General features: G+C 48.7%; 2 protein-coding genes across 2 annotated transcripts in view; both read right to left on the bottom strand.

Moving 5' to 3' along the window:
- Window positions 1-9,116, bottom strand: part of PLEKHA6 (pleckstrin homology domain containing A6) — a 150,689-nt gene that overhangs the window by 65,988 nt on the left and 75,585 nt on the right. The window lies entirely within an intron of this gene.
- The window catches only part of C26H1orf116 (chromosome 26 C1orf116 homolog), a 9,137-nt gene continuing 6,843 nt past the window's right edge, over window positions 6,823-9,116 (bottom strand). Inside the window, exon 3 of the mRNA XM_033519852.1 lies at window positions 6,823-8,776. Coding sequence (XP_033375743.1) covers window positions 7,573-8,776 — 1,204 coding nt within the window. The 3' untranslated portion in view covers window positions 6,823-7,572. The remainder of the gene's footprint in view (window positions 8,777-9,116) is intronic.

Raw genomic sequence — 9,116 nt, 5'->3', positions numbered from 1 at the left:
TTATATTTATATTTATAGTTATAGTTATATTTATATTTATATTTATACTTATACTTATACTTATATTTATATTTATATTTATGCTCATATTTATGCTCATATTTATATTTATATTTATATTTTTATTTATATTTTTATTTTTATTTTTATTTGTATTTTTATTTATATTTTTTATTTATATTTTTATTGGGCAGTGGGGACAGCTCAGGACCCCCCAGCTCTGCTCACTCAGGGCAGAGAGGGTTCAGCAGAGCCTCAGCTCTTCCCTCACTGCAGCCAAAAGAGACAAAATTGGGGAAAAAAAAGGGATTTCCACTCAATTCCCACCAGGCTGGAGGACTCAAAGCAATGAGGAGCTAACAAAAATTCCCTGTAAAGAGCTCAATGGCTTTTATCCATCCAAAAAATAATTAAAAAAACAGTAAAAATGTGATTTCTGTGCTTATTTAATATTTTCTGATGTCCAGCAGAGCATTCCTGCTTTTCCTCATTTCTGGTCTGCAGGACAGAACCCTCAGCCCTGCTTTAATCTCATTTAATGTTAATTTTAAGGCAAGGAGTTGTTTTTTAATGCTAACCCACAAATAAGCATTAAATGTAAAGCAGGAAGAGACAAGAAGGAGCTAGAGAAATCCCAGGAGTAAACCATGTATGGCTGGGCTTTTCCTGTCTTTATTTCAGCCTTATATTGTCAAAATGTTTATAAGATCCATTTTTGGCACCTGATTAAACCATTATCCTGCTGCCATCCAGAACTGGGATGCATTTTACCTCAGCCATATCATTTTTTTGGGTGTTCTAGGCCAAAAAGATCAGTAAATTTAATTTATAGCTTTAAAAGGATAAAAAAAAAAGGCACAGTGGGAAGAAAAATCATCATAAATCACTACCTTTATTTTTATAGAAATAATTATGTTGAATTTCAGAATTGTTACAGATTGTAGGTGAAATCTCTCTCCTATAATCACTCCAAAAAACAGTATTTTAAGGGCAAATTCAGGCTCACCTACCTTAGATTGTGATGCTTCTGGAAATTTTCTCTTCCTCCACCTCCAGCTCGGATATTTTTTTAATAAAGTTGTTTTTGCAGCTTGCAGGTCAGTCAGTATTTGATTTTCTCTTGATGTTTTATGCTTTTTTCCATATATTGATGTGTAGATTTTAAAACAGGTGCACTAAAAATCTTCTGAGGTCTCGATGTGCATTTCTGAGCAAAGTGGAGATGGTCAAAATGCTCAGAGGAGTAGCAGAGATATCATCAAAAAGACCCAAAATGATCTTTTTTAGCTATTTGGGATGTGATGACATCATGGAAGGGGAAAAAAAAAAGGGATGAAGAGGCTTGGAGCAGAAAAATGCAGAGTTTGAGAGGAATTCCCCTGCTCTGCAGACAAAATACTGAAATATAAAACATGTAGTATGTAATGAAATGGTGCTTGATGCACTTCCAGGCAGAACTTCACACTGAGAACTTTGAGAAAGCTTCCTCAGCCACCTGTGGTTTGGCTGGACCTTCACTGAGCTCATGTCTGTGTTTTGATCCTGTTTTGGGGTCAAAAAGATGATTTCTGCTTCATTTTTTGTCCTAAACCAGTCCCAGAAGTGTGAAGAAGGTGGGTTCAGAGTCTGAAGGTGGAACTCAGGGCAGTTTGTTCCTGGCCACAAACACAACTCCTCTTCTGCAGGAACCAAATCCCTGAGAGGAGTTTGGATGTGCCGACAGCTCCAGAGCCACGGAGGCACCACAGGTACTGCCAGGGACTTTGGGCTGCTTTGCCTTGCATTAAAAATGTTTGGCTGCAGACCAAAACCCACCCGTGGCACCTCTGAGGGGGCTCCAGCAGCTCGTGTGGCCCCAGGAGCTGCAGAACATCCTCAGGTGAGGAGCGTGAGGGGTTCACAGGGACATTCAGAGGAACCACACTGTTCTCCAGTCCTCTGGGGTCCAGGGCCTTGACCTTCCCCTCTCAGCTCAGACAGGGTGTGAAGAGCAGATTGTTTCCTGTGTAAGACAATCCTTGAAGGCCTTTGGAATCTCCCTGGCTGGAGATAAATCCCTGCCGAGCAGTTTTATGCCGTTAATCGTGATATGATTTCTTATATGGCATTAATTGTCGTGTTTTGTACCAAACGGAGCCAAAATCCCCCTCTCCTGGCTGGGCTCCAGCAGAGCTGCTGTGCCTGAGGGCATTTATTGCCATGAGAGCAGCAGAGCATCACTCTTTGTGTGAGTGATAAAATGGGATACAAGTGATGGTGAGAACCCCCTTTAGGGATTCATAAACCATGGAATTACAGGAGACCCTCCTGGGGCACTGTCACCTTCCACTGCTAAAGGAGGGTTAAATTTTTTAGAATTTATTCCTCTGGGCTGTGCTTGTAGAGGAAATTCCTCTGACAAACGTGCTGGAGGAGGAATCTTCTCTCTGGGAGCAGCACCAGGACAGGCAGAGGCTCCATCCCAGGAGTTCCATCCCTGTGCAGATGTGGAGCTTGCTGCCAGCACCTCAGCACCTGTCTGTGCTCAGAGCTGCAATTAATAAATGACAGCAACCCCTGGCTGCTCCACAGTGCCCACGTAATGATTAAACTCCTGCCTGGAACCAGCCAGGGGTGGTTTTGCTGCACATGAACCCCTCTGCAAGGAACAACACTGCCCCTGTCTGTCTCTTCCTGGACTTCCAGCTCCAAAGGTGTTTGGAAGAAAAGGGCTGAGCTCTCGGGGGAGTGGAGATCCTCACCCCCTGCCCTGCCAGGGTGATCCCAATCCCAGGATTTCAGAGCAGGAACGAGGAACAGCGGGGCTGGTTCTGGTTGAAGATATTGTGGGGTAAGTTTGCATCACTGGCAAATGGAGGAAATCAAAACCCAAATCAAGAAACCCTGATTGTTTTAACACAGCAGGAAAAGGCTGGAATGTCCCTGGTGGGGCTCCTCTTTGCAGGTTCTTGGTTCTGTGGGGCCAAGCCTGGCACAGGTGGGAGCTGCAGTGACGAGGTTGGGCCTTTTCTCATTTACAATTCCTTTAGAAACAAAGAACAGGGGCAAAAAGAAAATAAATGATAATGGAGAGAAGCATGGTGGGGTTGGAGAGGGTTCTTGTCTCCTTGTGAGCAGGGAAGGGCAGAGCCTCAGCTCCAAACCATCCTGGAACGTGGATAGAAAGCCTCAGGCATCTCCAGCATCTCCCACAGAGCTGGAGTGAGCCCAGCTCGATCCTGGAACACCAGGTTTGGTGTTTCAGCACCAGATTTGGTGTTTCAGCACCAGGTTTGGTGTTTCAGCACCAGCTTTGGTGTTTCAGCACCAGCTTTGGTGTTTCAGCACCAGATTTGGTATTTCAAAAACCAGCTTTGGTGTTTCAGCACCAGCTTTGGTATTTCAAAAACCAGGTTTTGGTGTTTCAGCACCAGATTTGGTGTTTCAGCACCAGGTTTGGTGTTTCAGCACCAGCTTTGGTGTTTCAGCACCAGCTTTGGTATTTCAAAAACCAGGTTTTGGTGTTTCAGCACCAGATTTGGTGTTTCAACACCAGGTTTGGTGTTTCAGCACCAGGTTTGGTGTTTCAGCACCACGTTTGGTGTTTCAGCACCAGGTTTGGGTGTTTCAGCACCAGGTTTGGTGTTTCAGCACCAGCTTTGGTGTTTCAAAAACCAGGTTTGGTGTTTCAGCACCAGGTTTGGCGTTTCCCAGCTTGGTTCAGCAGCATCCAAGCCTCCCTCCCCACCTCTCAGCCCCAGGGCTCCCCCAGTGCCACCCTAGAGACACGAGAGATGTTATTAGCACAAATTATTTCTGCTGTGTCCTGGTGCAGCTGCTGTTCCCTGACACTGCCAGAATCCCACCAGGCACTGCTCCTGAATTTGATCTTTGTAATGAAAGGTGTTTTTAACTGAGACAGGAGGTCCTGACAGGCTCATGCAGACATTGAAATGACATGTCTGAGCCAGGGTGGGACTGATGGTTAGGAATTAGATGAATATTCTGTGCAAAATGCAAAGTTGGGTGTTTTCTTTGTTGTTTTTAACGTTGTTGACACATAAACTCAGTCTGGATAATCTGCATGAAGACACTGAGGGTACATTTACCAGCTCTTCTGAGACTTGCTGCTTCTGCAAGGCTGTGATCTCTCTTCGTGGCTGTTTTGTGTCTGGGCTCTGCTGGGATTTTGCCTTCCAGGCACAAATCAAGTTAAATATTCCCAGAATAAGATTCACAGAATCATGGAATGGTTTTGCTTGGAAGGAACCTTAAAGCTCATCTCATCCCACCCATGATTTTGGTTTCAGGGGTCCCCAGACAAGAACCCAGGAGCTCTGCTGGGCTCTGGCTGAACCTGGGGGTAGATTTTGTGTTGCTTTGTCCCCCACCCAGACTTGGAGCAAGCTGGGATTGTGGAGTGAAACTGGATGAGCTTTAAGGTCCCTTCCAACCCAAACCATTCCATGATTTGATGATGATGACAAAGCAAGAGCCTTTGTTCCTTACAGGCAATTTCATTTCCAAACTACCGCAGGCTTTCCTTAGAGACAGGGACCAACCCATGGAGGCAATTGCACTAAACAATTTACTGATGTTAATTAACTGCTGGCAGCACTAAGCTGCACTCAATCCCTCCCATCCCTGACCTTGCAGCAGCAGCACCTTTCCAAGACAGTCTGTGAATACCAAAAAGGCTCAGGCTGCCACAAGCCAGGCTTTCAATCCCTCTCCAAACCTCGCTGGAGCTGCTGAGACAAGGGGAGGGCACCCTAGCAAAGAGCTGCAGGTGCTGACCCACAGAAAGAATCCAAGGAATGTGAGGTGCTGATGCAGGGAAAGGAGCAGGGAAATGCTGGTTTGTAGCTGAGCAATGAAGGGAATTATTCCGGGGCTGGCCAGCCTGACACAAAGCTGTGCCAGGAGGAGAAAAGTGTCCAGCAGCAGGAGGCAGAGGGAGCAGCTGGGCTGCAGGAAGGAACTTACAGGTGCTCCAGGTGGAGATGAGGTGGCCTCGCTCCCTGCAGCAGGAGCAGGAGCAGGAACAGGATCAGGATCAGGAATTGGAGCAGGAACAGGATCAGGAATTGGAGCAGGAACAGGAGCAGGATCAGGAATAAGAGCAGGAACAGCAGCAGGATCAAGATCAGAATAGGAACAGGATCAAGATCAGAATAGGAATAGGAAGAGGAATAGGAGCAATAGGATCAAGATCAAGATCAGGAGCAGGAATATGAATAGGAACAGGATCAGGAGCAGGGGCAGGAACAGGAGAAGGAATAGGAATAGGAGCAGGAGCAGGAACAGAATCAGGGGCAGAAACAGCAGCAGGAGCAGGGGCTGGAATAGGAACAGGATCAAGATCAGGAGAAGGAATAGGAATGGGAATAGGAATAGGAATAGGAATAGGAATAGGAATAGGAATAGGAATAGGAATAGGAATAGGAATAGGAATAGGAATAGGAATAGGATCAGGGGCAGGATCAGGGGCAGGAGTGGGGCAGGAGTGGGGCAGGAGCAGGGGCAGGAGCAGGATCAGGATCAGCAGCAGGAGCGGGAACAGAAGCAGGAGCAGGAATAGGAACAAGATCAAGATCAGAAGCAGTAATAGGAACAGGAACAGGATGAAGATCAGCAGCAGGGGCAGCAGCAGGAGCAGGATCGGGATTGGGATCAGGATCCCTCTGCCAGCAGCAGGGCTCAGCTCTGGGGGACAGCAGGCACAGTCATGGGCCTGCTCTTGCATAAGGTCACAGCCCTGGGGCATGAACAGCTGCGTTTCTAAGGGCTACAAACAGATCCAGCAGGTAAAATTCCATATTCCCCTCGCAGGACTAGACAGCAACGCCTGCTCGTGGAACGGGGCCTGCCCGTGGTGATTCAGCCCAGAGCATTGGCAGCTCCAGGAAAGGCACAGAAATGTGGAGTTCATTCCCAGGGGAGTGACCCTGCTGCTCTGGGCTGTTGTTTTAATTTGTCCTTTTGTTTCCATGTCATACCAGCTCCTGTTTGTGAGCGTCACCACGTCACACATTGATAAGGGATCTCTGGGAGTGAGATTTCCCCTTGGAAATCTGAACAAAACTCAGCTTTCATGACACCAGCACACAATGGTTCTGGCTAAAGCCAAAGATCAGAAGAGAAACCTTTTGTTTCCAAAACAATCCGGTTTAGAAATGTTTAGGTTCTGTTTCAGGGCAAAAATGCTTTGAGAGAGTCCTTAATGCTCTCCTCCTTTCTCATTAGATAAACAAGGTGAGGTTTCCCTTGGAAAACCATCATGCAGGTGCTGAGCAGTCAGGCAGAGCTGGAATCAGCCCTGGGTGAGACAGAGTGGTCAGAGGAGAGGAGCACAGGGATGAAAATGCAGCTTTAACCCAGGCAGGAGCTTGGCTGACCCTTTTCCTCAGCTCTCAACCTGGCATCTCCCACCTTCTGCCTTTAAAATCAATCATTTGCACTTGAACATCCCCAGCCCAAGCAGCTGGGGCTGGGTGGGAGCTCTGCTGCACATGGGGCTGGTTCAAGCCTGCCAGCAAGCACAGGAGCTCCGGGAATTCCACAATCCCTCGTTGTGCTTGCAGGGAGAGCCGGGAATCACAGAATCACGGAGCAGTTTGGGTTGGAAGGGACCTTAAAGCTCCCCTTGTTCCTCCCCTTGTCACAGACAGGGCCACCTCCCACTATCCCAGCTTGCTCCATGGAAGACTTTGCCTGTGCTGATAGAATAATTCCATTTTATAGGTGGGTCAGACCTGACCTGGCTCATCCTTTGTCTCAGAACTGTTTTAAACTCCACTATTGAGATTTACCTGACTGCCACATAAATCTGCACCACACGGCCCTTTCTGATCACACACAGGTTTATTAGGGACATCAACCACCTCTGCTCCCCAAGGTGTTGGCAGCATCAGCTGGGCCTGAGAGGTGCCAGGACAGCTCGGAAGGGATGAGCTGGAGCTGTCCCAGCCTTGCATCAGCCCCGTTTTGGGCAGCACATCTGGATCTGACACCAGCACAACCTCTGGCTGTCACTTCCTGCAGTCCAAGCCTCTTCCAGGTGCTGGATGCAGGTGCTCAGGGCTGGGTGGGAGAGCAGAGTGTGGCAGGGGAGGCAGTGGGATGTCTGTGCAGCCCCCCAGCAGGCAGTGGTGCTTTCAGGAGGCGCTTTCATGTGGCAGGTGAGTGCTCAGGCCTCAGAGGCTGTGATAAAATTAATTAAAAAAAAAAACCAAAAAGTCCTAAAGGAGCAGCAAAGTCCAGCAGTTCTTCCCAGAGATGCTTTATCCACAGGCAACCCCTTTGAAAATAAACCAAACCCCTAATTCCACGGCTTCCCTGTTTTGATGAATCCCCAAATGCATTAAAGCCCGTGCAGGAGAACATGCCCTGTCCACGCTGAGAGATGCTCTGTATAAACAAAAAGCTCACACACATCTGCTATATACAAAATATTCTGTCCACGCACCGTTCCTTTGGCGTGAAGCTCCCAACACCTCTCCCCTGGCGCTGGGGCAGGAGCTGGCAGCAGATGCTCGTGCCTGAGGCCGCTGGATTTGGGGTGAAAAGCCCCTTTTCCACCAGCCCCACGAGCTATTCCTTCAGCAGCCCCAACTTCTTGAGCGCCTCGCGCCGGTTCTCGTCGGCCGCGGCCTTCGGGGAGATCTTCACGCTCACAGCAGAGCGCGAGGGCCTGGGGAAGCTGGGCAGAGGGTGGGATCTCCTCTTGCTGCTCTTGTCCTGCTCCTCACTCTCCTTCAGGCCACCAAAGTCCTTCCCTGGCCCGAGGGAGGTGGGCCGGGGGCGGCCGCCCCGCAGGAAGCTGGGGGCCAGGCGCTCGATGAAGGACATCTTGCCCAGGGAGCTGCTGCTGCTCCTGCTGTTCTGCTCCTTGCTGCTGCTGATGGAGCTGCCCAGCCCCACCCCGGAGCGCTCCAGGGTGTTGGATTTGAAGGTCATCTGCCGGATCCCCGGCACCGAGCCCTCCCCAGGCTGCCCAGGGACGGGGAGCGGCGTCTCCCTGGGGTGGGGATGGAGCTGGGCGCTGGGCTCCCTCCTGGCCTGGGACAGTCCCAACTTCTCCAGGGCTTCCCGTCGGGCTTTCTCCTTCTCCTTGGGGTCGAGGTGGCCCGAATTCCCCTTTTCAGCAGCGCTGTCCCCGGCAGGGCTGGGCTGAGGGGTGGCTGAGGGTGGAGGTGCTGCTTTCACCTTGTGGTTGTGCTCCGTGGGCAGCGGCACTGAGCTGTTCCTGCTGCTTTTCAGGATGATGTTTGGGGGCAGCTTGCGTGGTTTGGGGGCAGTTGGAGGCCCACGCTTGGCATCGGGGTCCTGAGGGGCCTCTTCCAGCATGGATTTCTCCTGGTGGCCCCACAAAGTCCGGGTCTTGGTCTCCTTGGCCGCCTCCCCCTCGGCGTCTGAGCGAGGGCTGCGTGACCACTCCAGCTCATCCTGGAAGGGCTCTGGAGGCCGGATAATCACGGATTTCATGTGGCTTCCTGAGCTGGCTCGGTCCAGCCCCTCCTTGGGCACCTCCTGCGCTGCTTTACCCGCTGGCACCGTGGGGACCCTTCCTTTGCTGCCAGAAGCTCCGTTGGCTGCAGGGATGTTCCTCGGGGTGCCGGGGCAGCCTGGGCTGGAGGGGGCTGAGATGATTTTCCCACTGTGCTCAGCCTCACCACGCTGCTGGTCCCTGCTCCGAGTGGGAATCCCATTGCCAACATCTGGGAAGAGAGAGAGGGAGCTGGAGGAGGCAGAGATGGTTTTCCCACTCTCCTCAGCCCCACCACGCTGCTGATCCCTGCTCTGAGCATATATATATATATATATATATAATAATAAATAATATATAATATATAATATATATGTAATATATATGTAATGTATAATATATAAAAATACATTATATATAATATATATTATATGACATAATATATATAATATAAAATATAAAATATATGAAATATGAAACAGTATATTATATATTATATTTTCATTAATTCATTTATTATATCATTAATTATATTATTTATAATAGTTATATTATCTATAATAATTATATTAATTATATATTATTTATATATTAAATATTATATATTTATATAAGGAGAGCTCTGCTGCTCTGCCCGGAGCACAGGGAT

This window comes from Parus major, chromosome 26 (assembly GCF_001522545.3).
Source record: "Parus major isolate Abel chromosome 26, Parus_major1.1, whole genome shotgun sequence".
Lineage (NCBI taxonomy): Eukaryota > Metazoa > Chordata > Aves > Passeriformes > Paridae > Parus > Parus major.
The sequence above is the reverse complement of the archived record's forward strand: the minus strand, read 5'-3'. Positions and strand labels throughout refer to the sequence as shown.